We start from the raw sequence: 13,225 nt of genomic DNA on the forward strand, positions 1-13,225 counted from the left end.
GTGGGACTGTTAGTAATCCTGGGTATAACCTCCATGCACACTGTGGATGACCACCCAGGTGTGAACCAACATAAGCAGGGGTCAAGGTGTGGCACCCACACCACATGGAGGAATGCCACCCCTCTGTGTTACCAGGCACAGGTGGTAGACGATCTCATCAACCAGTGCAATACCACCACTTTGCTTATTGGAGGCTTGAAGTGGTGGAACCTATGTTTAGTCTCCAAAGCTAACTTCCGGTCAAACCTTCCCCATCTCTTCCATCATGCAGTATGACTGATGACTTTTGAGGTTATGATGAACATCATGGTGAGATCCAATCTTCCTTACATTTCGAGGGCACAGCTCTAAAACGGTATTCGCAGGCCAGCCACTTGTTAGTACACCGGACTGAACCTATTGGTAACTCTTTAGGAGGCTTCTGGATCAGCTAGTGTATAATCTTGCTACCTCTACTCTGCCAGATAGTGACTGGAGGGAGACCGAGCAGTGTGTGTGTGTGTGTGTGTGTGTGCGGGGGGCATTCTAAAGGCCCTGTTATGGCAAGGATCTGGGTATATTCTTACCATTTGTATGCCATATCCAAAAATTTCATTACTTCACACAGCATGTCCCCCCCCACCACCCACCCCACTTTTTCTTACTATTGAATACACTATGAATTGTAAAACTAATAGATTAAGCTTATCTGAAAAAAATCTAAACCTTCCAACCACTTCCTAGTTCATTTCACAAATATATGTGGTCTAAATTCTAATCTCAACAATGTCCATTTCCACTTGCAGTCTGCCAAACCCCATGTACTTTTTCTGACAAAATCTCAGTTATTGGTTGATTCAACTACTGCTCATCTCAGTTGCCCAAATTATTCGCTGTATGATTCCTTTCGCCTGAAAGTGGTACTTGTGCATATGTCCAGTCCGACATTTCCTGTCAGAGACTTGGTAATTTGGAATCTCCTCTTTGCGATCTCCATTGGCTTAAAATCTCTTTACCTCACTGTGTCAAATTCATCTGTTGTCTCTACTGGTCTCCCAACTCCACTAATCACTTGGAGCTCTTTGACTTCCTCTCTTTGCAACTTGACATTAGCTTCTATGGACATTAGTTAACTTTCAAAATCATACTATCTGAATTCAAAATAAACTAAGGAGCTTGACTAGGTCTACAAGCTACTTATAGAAAATAATTTAATTTAACAATTAAGTCAATAAAATGACTAAATTTAATTAAAAACTTAGCATCTGCCGGAGCTGCAAAAACTTGTCCAACATACGAATTGGATATCGTTACCGATACTATGTAATAACCTACAAAATCTCTATCTAAGTTCAAATTAAACTAAGTATCATAACTAGGAATATAAAGCTACTTCTAGAAAATAAATTAATATGCCAATTTAAGACAATAAAACAGCAAAAATTTAAGAAAAACTTCTCTATTAGCCGGAACAGTAAAAACTTTGCCTGAACGAGGCTACTCTCGTTCCGAAACCTATTAAAGTTATTAATATATCTGAATCCAATTTTGAAAAATCCAAGAGAAGGAAATTTATCTCTTCTCCAAAAGAAACTGACTGCAACCTCTGTCATTTTGGAATTTCATCTCTGCTATATCCTGGTGGATCTTGGCTCTTCATTTAACACTCTCATTGCCAAATGTGTTATGGAGCAGAATAATAATGCAAATACATTCATGGGCAGGTATCAGTATTTATATCAATGGACCTGAACCACTGGAACAGGTCCAACCCATACTCTCATCATTTTCCAGTTGGGTATGGATGGATAAAATATTTACTAGTGTACAATTAATTACATTTAAAATTAAATTATTCAGATTTAACTGATCCAATCTGTCCTCTCTTTCTGGTTTGTGGTTAATCATGTATGGCATCACATTTTTAACATTGTAATGTTAGTTTTATATTATCTCTGATAGTGGAAGTAATAGATAATGGCAGTTAATTTTATTCTTCCACATCCAACTGATTTCCCCCAGCTGGGTGTGGATGGTAAAACTAGTTGGGAATTTAGGTGGATAGGTCAAAACTGTTCTAACTGTGGGTTCAACCTCTCTTTTATTTAAGAGATGGTTATGTACCCCTTCTGTTTGTTTTCTCAATGAGTTTAATTATACAGTATTAAAAATCCATATTATCAGTTTATATAAATTATTTATCCATCCACACCAAGCCAGATGAATAAGGGAGATGGGTCTGACCTATTCTGTTTGCTAGCTCTGACTTCTCTTCACTCCGTGGTTTGTGTAGTTGGAGTTGCCTAGTCACTTTCAAACTTTACCTTTGTACTTTTTCAACCAACTTTAATTTAGGCCTCGTTATAGGGCTCAAAACAGAGTGCAGAAATGTTGTTAACATTAAGATATCTTGTGGTGAGCTGATAACATTCTAATTATATATGTGAAGAGCATTATGCTAGATGTAGTTATAAAATTACATATACGTGTATAAAAACATATGCTACACTAATTTTGTGATTCTAAGAAATGTAAACTAATACAAATATGATCATAAAACTTCTGATAAGGTACAGATGAAAAACTGCTGTAAGGATGCTCAAGATCATATGAAATAAGAGTATCGCATTGGACACCTGTACAATTGAGTATAGGAAATTTTCAATGTGATACCTTTATTACGTATTTAAAGTATTTAAATCAATCAAAATCATAACATTTGATTTCCAATATTTTAAATCTAACAGTACAAAAGAATAAAGATTATAGAAATTTGTTATATGTTATCTGGAAAACACTTACAGCACATAACATGAGATCTGATACACCAATGTTAGAAGCCACATGAGAAAGGCTATCTTCATGGACCAAATAGTCATGGATTGCACTGCATGGAAAGTAAACAAGGACTTTATAAATTTTAATTGTAACAATAAAAGTAACTTAAGAAAGAGGGCAATGATAAAGAATAAATATATCTCTTATCTTTTAATGAATAAAACATTAATATGGTTAAACTTGGTTAATATGGTGAGGCCTAATGAGAAAGTAATAGTTACTAGCTACATTGCACTGTGTACTGTCTGTACCAGTATGTGTTTGCAGGCCACCTGCATGTTGTGTGGAATGAAAAAAAAGTAATAATGAAATCGAGGGTGTACTATAAACCAAATTAGTGTGATAAACATAATGACAATTAATGTAGACAAATAAAGTTATTAATGGAGCAGGCAAGCAGATATGAATGCATTATCATGGGGAAACAAATTTTTTAAAAGAGAAATTGGAACCTACGTGTGGGATATTTGCACAGCAGCATATTTCTGGATCAATTAGAGTTATTTTATGTATTACCTTTCTGTCTTCTATAGTAACTTCTGTCTTTTCTGAGGTACTAAATATATGGTACTAAATTACTATAGGTTCTTATACCTTTTTGTGTTTGGGGTTATCATAAAAAAAAAATTATTCTTATACAAAGATGTTAAAGGTGTCACATGGGAGAGCAATGTTCTTGATTCCATTTTTATTAAAGATTCAAATTATTTTGAGAATCAAAAAAAAAAAAAAAAAGAGTACACTTTCACTACCACCATACTCATCATCATAAGCAAGCACCCATTTGTTTAAGATTTTTTATATCTACTTTCTTAATATGTTTTTGCAGTAACTACTCAAAATCTACACAAGTGGGTATGCTCTGCACATAACTGTGCATGGTCCTTACGGCTGTAGCAGACATTCCCTCAAATATGCCAGACAAACTGTGCTTGCTACCTGGGATTCTAAAACGCTCATGGAATTGATATTCGGTGACACTCAAATCAAGTGAACCCAATTTCGGCAAAGTCTGCAAAATGGGATGACCTACTAGATATTTTTCCTTGGACAATTTACTGTTTCAAAACATCTGATGTGAACATCGAGTCAGTGAAAGTATTCTTGTAGGAATGGAATCCTTTATTCCACACTCCACCTTAAAATCTCATCGTTTATCTAAACCTTGGTTTTCTAATAAATGTGCTAAGGCTGTTCAAGAGAAGAATGTTGCATATTAACCCCAGGGGCTCACATCTGGTGAGTATGGGCTTGGCACACCCAAGGTCCTGAGCTGGATATCATCATTCTTCTCTTTCTTGGTGATTCCTTTCTACTTTCTCTCTCTCTCTCTCTCTCTCTCTCTCTCTCTCTCTCTCTCAGGGTAATAGGGAAATTTTTTTTTTGGCCGGTGCAGCATAAGCCTCATGCTTCCTTGCACCATATGGCTATTATTAATAATAATAACAATAATATCTTAATTGGTTTGTTGGCACCTCCGTAGCCAGGTGGGAAGGAGCAGCAGTGCGTAACACACGCTTCTTGATTAGACCGGGGTTCGAGCCCGTCACCACCAAACACGGGAGATGCGGAAAGGTCAGGGAATGACCACCGCATATCCCGGAGCAATATGGCCTTAGTTGCTAATGCTCCTAAAAAACCAAATAACAATAACAACAATTGGGTTGTTTCCAGTTCTTCAGTTTCATTTTCTGCCTACACCAGAGCTCGCAACAATTGTAAAGCAGTTATTAATCAGTCCAAACTAAATTTTGAACGGACTACGAGTAGAAAACTTACTTTTTGTCCTAATAGTAGCCGAGCATTCTGGTCTCTTGCCAAAGCTATTGGCTGCAACTTTAGCCCATCTCTGCTCCCACCTCTGTCAAAACCAGTTGGTTCTGTTGTCACTTCAGCCAAGGATAAAGCTGACCTGCTAGCATCCCATTTTTCTTCCAACTTATGTATTAATGATCTTGGTAAAACACCTCCCACCATTCCCAACATGCTCCATTCAATGCCTCCTGTGGTCTTCCGTCAAAAGGATGTCAGAAGGATTTTGACAAATCTCGATGCTAAGAAAGCTCCAGGTCCTGATGGTATTTCTCCACTTATTCTCAAAACCTGTGCTCTGAACTTACTCCTGTTATTTGCTGCCATTTTTCACTTTCTTATTCCAAAGATGTTTGTCCTTCTTCTTGGAAATTTGCCCATATCCAACCACTTCCTAAAAAGGGTGACAAATCCCTCCCATCAAATTATCGTCCCATTGCAATTAGCATTAGCATTAGTAGAGGCATTTGATGCAAGAAAGCAAGCTTATGCAGCATCAGCCAAAAAAAAAAAAAAAAAACCCACTTCCACTTCACCCCTCTGTTCGTTCAAAATACCTGTTCAGCTGAGCCTTAAACTTATTTAGGCTATCAACCTCCACCACAAGGGATGGAAGTCTGTTCCACCAACCAACCACCCGCTGGCTAAAGGCAAATTTCCGCACGTCTATCCTACATCTGTCTTTCCTCAATTTGAATTTATGCCCTCTCAGGTGATTTTTCTGAGCTAGAGGAAGAATCCCATCAGCATTGAGCATGCTTAAACCATTCAAGGCTTTATACACCTCTATCAGATCACCTCGCTGGTGCCTAGTCTCCAGACACTGTAATTTGCAAAACTTAAGCCTTTCTTCATAAGAGCACCCCTTTGTTCCATTCACTAATCTTGTTGCCCTTCTCTGTACTCGTTCCAGCAGCTCTACATCCTTCTTGAAATGAGGCCTCCAGACCTGTATACAGTACTCTAGGTGTGGCCTGACCATTGCCTTATACAATGGAATATTTACCTCCTTATCCCTGCTGGAAAAATTCCTGTATATCATTGACAATACTCCATGAGCTACCCTTGCAGCACGTCTGCACTGCTCAGAGAACTTCATATCTGCCTGCACAACCACCCCCAAGTCCCTTTCATTCTCAACCACTGTCAGTGTAGTACCACAGAGTTGATACGTTGCTCTGGGGTTGCTGTTTCCCATGTGTAGTACTTTACATTTGTCAATGTTAAACTTCATTTGCCACCTCTCAGCCCATCTGCTCAACCTTTCCAGATCCTGTTGCAGCAGCATAGTGTCAGTAGTGTCCTTGATAACCCTACCAACCTTTGTATCGTCTGCAAACTTGGACATTAAGCTTGATATACCATCATCAATATCATTTATAAATACAGAAAACAATAATGGACACAACACTGAGCCCTGAGGGACTCCACTAATAACATTAGTCCACGATGAGCAGTGTCCATTGATTACCACTCTCTGTCTTCTCCCCCTCAACCACCCCTTTATCCATAGCAGCAATTTGCCTCCAATGTCACACTGCTCCAATTTGTGTAGCAGTCTTCCATGTGCAACAGTATCAAAAGCCTTTCTAAGATCCAAGTATATAATATCAAAGTTATTCCCTGCATCCAGTTCTTTTGTGACTGCACCATAGTATCCAATCAAGTTGGTCAGGCAAGACTTCCCCTTAACAAAACCATGCTGTGTCTGAGCTATAACTGAAGTCTTGTCTAAATGATCCTGCAGTGCTTCTTTAACCAGTGCCTCCATTAATTTTCCTGGAACAGAAGTTAAGCTCACAGGTCTATAATTACTTGTGTCAGCCTTTGATCCTCCTTTGTGAATTGGGGTCACATTTGCACATTTCCAGTCTATGGGTACCTCCCCTGAGTCCAAGGAAGCTCTCATAATTATGGCTAAGGGTTTGCTTACTTCCTTTGCTGCCTCCTTTAATATAACTGGATAGATCCCATCCACACCGGGTGCCTTTCTTGTGTTTATCTTCAACAGTTTCTCCTCCACTTTACTCCCAGTTATTTCAAGATTCTGTAGCTTACTGCTAGAGTTGAATGCACCTCTGGCATTCCCCTTGCTGAATAACTCCTCATGTGTGAATGTCGACGCAAAATATTCATTTAGTTTGTTAGCTACCTGAGCAGGATCATCAACAGTTTAACCATCGATATCAAGTGGACCAATCTGATTCATCCCCTTCCTTCTAGAGTTTACATAAGTAAAGAACTCTTTGCTGTTTTTCTTTGCATCCCTTGCCAAGGATTTCTCGTAATCTGCCTTCGCCTGCCTAACCTCCTTTGTAATTTGGTTGCATATCAACCTGTATCTATCATAGGCTTCTGTGTCATGTGTTAATTTGTAAGTATCCCATGCATTTTTCTTCTCTGCCATATGCCTCATTAGTTCATCTGACATCCATTTTGGCCTAAACCTTGAACAATATTTCTTAGTTGATATGTAAAGCCTAGTAGCTTCCAAGATAAGTTCTTTGAATGCTTCCCATTTTGAATTTGCTGTTGGTACCATCATCAGTTGGTCCCACTGTATAGAATTTAAATACTGTCTCAGTCCATCGTAGTCGCCTTTACGGATGCAATAACCCTTCCGTTTACCCCTAATGGTAGTTACCTCTTTGAGTAAATCCCACTTCAGCACACTGTGATCACTGCCACCTAGTAGTTCATTTATCTGCAGATTCTTAATGCATGAAGAATCACTGCTGATAATCAAATCAAGAGTATTACTCCCTCTAGTTGCCTCCCGAACATGCTGATGTAGAAAACAATCATCCAATAAATCCACAAAAGCCCTGCTAGTGTGTGAGTAACCAGCCCCCAAATTCCAGTCAATATCTGGGAAATTAAAATCTCCCATTATAAGACTCTCTGATTTACTGGCCCACTCTATTTCCCTGTACAGTTCCTTATTATACTCATCAGAGTCGTTAGGCCTATAGCACACTCCTACTCTCAATTTTGATCTCCCAATGCTTATGTCACACCAAACTGACTCAACACTGCACTGTCCAGCGATGGACAATTATGTCTACTCTTTCTAAAGTAATGGAGAAATCAATTAACTGCCAACTATTAAACTATCTAGAAACCTTCTGTCTGATCTACGATCGCCAGTATGGATTCTGTCAGTGTCGATCCTCTGGCGATATTCTGGCTTATGTTACCCATTTATGGACAAATTCAATGGAAAAAAATCAGTGAAACACCAGCAGTTGCTCTAGACATCTCAAAGGCTTTCGATCATGTTTGGTATAAAGGTCTTCTAAACAAGATTCCATCTTATAGTTTGCTAACTGTTTTTTGTAATTGGTTATCCAGTTTTCTCTCGATCGCTCACTGAGGGTGATGGTAGACGGCTCTCTGTCTTCTAACTTTTCCACTAATGCTGGTGTCCCCCAAAGTTCAGTTCTTTCCCCCCACTCTTTTCCTCTTGTATATTAATGACCTTCCATTAACTGGAAATCTTATCCATAATTTTGCCGATGATAGCATATTGCATTCCATTTTCCATTTTGAGAAACCTTGCTCTGCTCAATCAGCTTCAACTTCTTGAATATCCACTATCAATTCCTTAAATGCCGATCTCCAGGTAATTCTCCAGTGGGGCAAAGATAACTTAGTTGATTCTAATCCTTCTAAAACTCAATCTTGTCTTATATCTTGCAAAAAGGATTCTGATTAAAGAGGCACTCCAGATTCATTACTACTAAAATTAAAATTACAGTTGCTCAGAGCGAAACGGATACAAAATATAGATTGTAACAGGTTTAATAGGAAATATACATATATTGGATTAGATACATAAAGCTTTCGGTTATCTAGTTAACCTTCTTCAGTTGATATGAAATGACAGTTAGAATGGAGGCGTGTACTGCCAATCTGGTAGGTGAAGCGTGTGGCTAATTGTTTGAGGTTGAAGCCAGTGGTTGTGATGCATGTAGTCCCGCCATTATCTGTGCCGCACCTGGTTGGAATCGTTAAACATCAAATGCTCCAATACCTCAGTGAACAGGAACAGTGGTTGTCAAGTCCACCCTATCACTGAGGCAACAATCCTGTCCATTGACAAGCGCTGGCCACGTCCACATGCATCACAACCACAGGCTTCAACCTCAAACAATTAGCCAAGCGCTTCACGTACCAGATTGGCAGTACACGCCTCCGTTCCAACTGTCATTTCATATCAACTGAAGAAGGTTAACTAGATAACCGAAAGCTTTATGTATCTAATCCAATATATGTATATTTCCCATTAAACCTGTTACAATCTATATTTTGTATCCGTTTCACTCTGAGCAACTGTAATTTTAATTTTAATTTTAGTAGAAAAAGGATTCTTCTACTCTTATGCTTATCTTTGGTGACACTCCAATTTCTAGGCAAAATGATATATCTCTTTTGGGGATTACCATGACTTCTAATCTCTCTTGGCACATGCACATTACAAACATTGCTTCCTCTGCATCTAAAAAACTTGGTTTCTTTCGCTCGCGGCGTTACTTTTCTTCTAAACAGCTGTTCATTCTGTACAAATCTGCCCTACCATGGAGGAATATTGTTCTCACATCTGGGGCAGTGCCCCAAAACCTCTCTCAGGCTTCTAGATTCCATTCAGAAGAGGGCAGTTAGGTTAATTAATGACCCCTCTCTCTCTCTCTCTCTCTCTCACACAGAGTCTCTCTACTCGCTGTCTCATAGACATACTGTTTCTGCTGCATGCCTTTTCTACAGATACTTCTATGGGCACTGTTCTTCTGAATTGGCTTCTATAATTCCTGCTCTCTCTCTTTCAAAACAGTCTGAACATGTGCCACCACCAGCCAACATCCATTTACTGTCCAACTTCAAACTCACAGAATCAACTTTTCATCTTCTTTGTTTATTCATTCAACTGCCGTTTTCTGGAACAACCTTCCTTCGCGCATATTTCCTGAAAATTACAGTCTACAGAAATTCAAGTGTAATGCCAACAATTATCTTTTTTCATCTTCTCAACCTCCAACCCATGCACAGTACTAAGTACTAGTGGTTCTAAGACCTCTTGTTTTTGGAGTTTTCATTAAAAAAATAATAATAAATAATGTGTGCTAGCAAGCACTTTCATTTTTCAGCTGACACAATTCTTTTAGATTTAATCAAAGGTACTCAATAACTTTTTATAATAAGTACAGTAGAGTGAATAATTGATGCCAGACCTCTTTCAGATAGTCAAATTTTCTGGATAATCAAACCGGAATATTTTCCGGATAATTTTTCCTATAAGATTAATTGATTTAATTAATCTTACCTTATGATTAAATTAAATAAGATTAATTAAATAAAAAAATATATAAACCAATCTTGGAAAACAGAAACATCCATCCAGGAATTTTTATTATTTTTATACAAAACAGGAAAATTAAAAAGATTTTTAAATGCTCTTGGTTTTTTCGAGTTACCGATAATGAACATGGACAGTCTGTGCGTCCCAGTAGCATTTGTACTTATAGCAATTGTAACTCGTTCTTTTCTCATCTTAAAACTTGGTGCAGGCATTTTTTAGTGGCTAGGCTTTTCCTCGGTAATGCTATCCATAATAAGCCCGTCTCATCAACATTATCAACATCAACATTCTTTCTTGTAATTTGATATAACTGAAGCAAACTTACTTTTCAAAGGGCACCACTGCCGATTCATCTGCAGAAATTTTCTCACCTTGAATATCTAGTTCACGGAATGCCGTGTCTCATTTTAAAGTTTTTCAGCTAACCCATGCTTACCTTAAAATTTTCATTACTTATTAATTTTCGATTAAAATCCAATGCTGTTACACACAACATTGGGCCAGACACTGGTTCACCTAAACTTTGCTCTGAAGAAAACAAAAAAATAAATTGAATGCACTCTCTCTCAAGTGGCATTTTCAGGTTTCGACATCGTCTTTTTCCTGCTAGATTCTCCTTCACTATCCATAATCAACACAAATTCTGTTATAGCATTGGAATTTTCCTTGATGTCATAAATTGTTGTACTTCCCACATTAAACTCTGAAGAGATTACCTAAATTTTCACCTTTTCTAATTCTGTTAATAATTTCCGTTTTTTGTTGCAATGTTAAAACTACGAATTTTCTTTTCGTTCACATTTTACCATAATAAATTGAGAAAAATAATAAATCACACAGTTTTGGGCCAATATTATTCTTACCAAATCTGGTGCTAAACTAATCTGAAATTCGCTCATGGTTTCCGAGAAAATCCAGTAGTCTCTGTGATATTTTTCTAAAGCGCATTTCTGAAGGTCACATAGAATTCTAGAGGTCACAACCATAAAACAATTTGCAGTTTTTGGTTTATTGCACTTTTTGTTTGTATAATCTGTTATAAACGGTAGTAAACTTGATCTTTCACTTATTATAATCAAAATTCAATTTGTAAACATGATCACTATAACCGGAGCTTACTGTACTACCGTTAATAAAAAAAAGTCAGCCTGTCAAATTATTCTGGATAACCGATGTTCTATTGTATTAATATTAGTAGCAGAAAATTATGCAAGGAAGCAAGTCTATACAGCATTAGCCAAAAAAAAAAAAAAAAGAAACGCCTACCTCATCTGCCCATGCACTCTAATAATTTGTCTAATTCTTCCTTAAATTTATTCAAACTACCCACCTCCACAAGACCAAGTAGAAGTTTGTTTCAACAATCAATCACTCTCTGGCTAAAAGGAAATTTTTGTACATCTATCCTATAACCACCCTTTTTAAACTTATGTCTTCTTATATGTTTTGCACAAGCAAGAATTTGGATGCAACCCACATTTAATTTACTCAATCCATTTAAGGCCTTAAATACTTTAATCAGGTCTACACACACACACACACACACACACACACACACACACACACACACACACACACACACACACACACACACACACACACACACACACACCTAGTTTCTAGATGCTGCAATTTGCAGAACTAAGTCTTTTATGGTAAGAGTGCACCTTTTTGTGTCCTTGACTAACCTTATTGCTCTTCTCTGCAGCCATTCCAGCAGACCCACATCTTTCTTAAAATGAAGCTGTCAAGACCTATATTCAAGGTGCAACCTAACCATAAGCACAACCTATGCCAATTACTCTGGTTTGGTGCAAAGAAGCACAGTGAAGAATCTTCATGCATGCCTTACTAATAATAAGTTTATCACCCTTTTGGAGAATTAGTTTTCAAAATTAAATCTGAGTTTATTCATCCCTGTCAATAATCACACTGTGTGCCTGCCCACTGCAGAAAATTTTCACAATACTGTTTTTAAGTTGGGAACACTTACACAAACATTTCCAGAACTTTTCTGGAGGGGAAGAGGAAAAGCAAATTTAAAATGTTTGTGCAAGGTGAGGCATCTGCATTATTAAAGTTAGTGTCTGCCCATTTGGTAACCCATTAAAAATCTAGGAAGTAATGCAAAAAAATAATGTTTAAAAGTAATTTTATACAGGAAGCTAGTGTTGCCCTTTTTACTGCTAAGAATAGTTACCAGATTCCTTCCTCAGGCATGAGTGGATATGAATGCCGTAGAAAAGTCCTGATATAATCTGTAATTACTTGCATTCCTGAAAAGATAAGAAAAATAAAGAAACCATTTTTATATAGTATTTCATCTATGGTAATGTGAAATCTTATTTTCAAAATTCTGAAAATAATGGTGCATAAGTGCAAAAATAACATATGCAAAATAAAGACAGTATAATTCTTTTAATATATACTTTAGCAAAGTAAATGGAAAGTGCAGAGGAGTAAATGTGACAGAAACTTACATTATAGGAGAGCAACTTTAAAAGTGTGGAGTGGCAATACTAGTTATGTTGTTGTTATTTGGTTTTTAGGAGCATTAGCAACTAAGGCCATATTGCTCCGGGAATATGCGGTGGTCATTCCCTGACCTTTCCGCATCCTTCGTATTTGGTGGTGACGGGCTCGAAATATACTAGTTATGATGGATTCTGACTGCTCAGTGTGACATAGTAATCACTGCTTACTTGATATACAATCCTCTTCATATCTTGTATCACTGTTGTGCAATGAATTCTTCTGTGAAGTACTACTCACTATTTCAATCAAAGCAGAAATTTCTATTATTGTTCAAGAAAGAATAACAATAAACTGGGGAAAACTGGTCAACAGATGATGTCAGAAAACGAAAAAAACAACGATTTTAAAAGACTGGCAGTATTTAAGGGAAACATTTTAAGGGCGAATTCAAAGCTTCATTTACAATGAAGGTCTAACAAAGAAGTGGCCAATTGAGCACTGATGTAAAAGATGCAAATGTTGGAAGAGTAGAACAAGTTTTAAAGGAAGGTGGAAGTTCAACATTGTGAGACCATCATGATTAACAACAAAATGAAGTGTTTCCTTTGAATGGTGATAAAGTATTGTAACTGGCATTAAGCCAGAAGACTATTACCATCTGGATAAAAGCAGGCTTGTTTCTTGTCCAAATGGCAGCCAAACTTTTCTGTTCAGCAAAGCTCTGGATGGTAAAAGTATAGTCCATCCATATTTCCATCTCTGTTA

The 13,225-nt window shown here is 37.5% G+C and overlaps 1 protein-coding gene across 1 annotated transcript in view; it reads right to left on the reverse strand.

Annotated features, from left to right (window-relative positions):
* Positions 1 to 13,225, reverse strand: part of mRpL44 (mitochondrial ribosomal protein L44) — an 89,071-nt gene that overhangs the window by 31,653 nt on the left and 44,193 nt on the right. Inside the window, exons 4-5 of the mRNA XM_090387003.1 lie at positions 12,186 to 12,261; positions 2,782 to 2,866 (exon numbers count right to left, since the gene is read on the reverse strand). Coding sequence (XP_090243129.1) covers positions 2,782 to 2,866; positions 12,186 to 12,261 — 161 coding nt within the window. The remainder of the gene's footprint in view (positions 1 to 2,781; positions 2,867 to 12,185; positions 12,262 to 13,225) is intronic.

Source organism: Mastigoproctus giganteus, chromosome 13, assembly GCF_048544385.1.
Source record: "Mastigoproctus giganteus isolate SK-2022 chromosome 13, ASM4854438v1, whole genome shotgun sequence".
NCBI lineage: Eukaryota > Metazoa > Arthropoda > Arachnida > Uropygi > Thelyphonidae > Mastigoproctus > Mastigoproctus giganteus.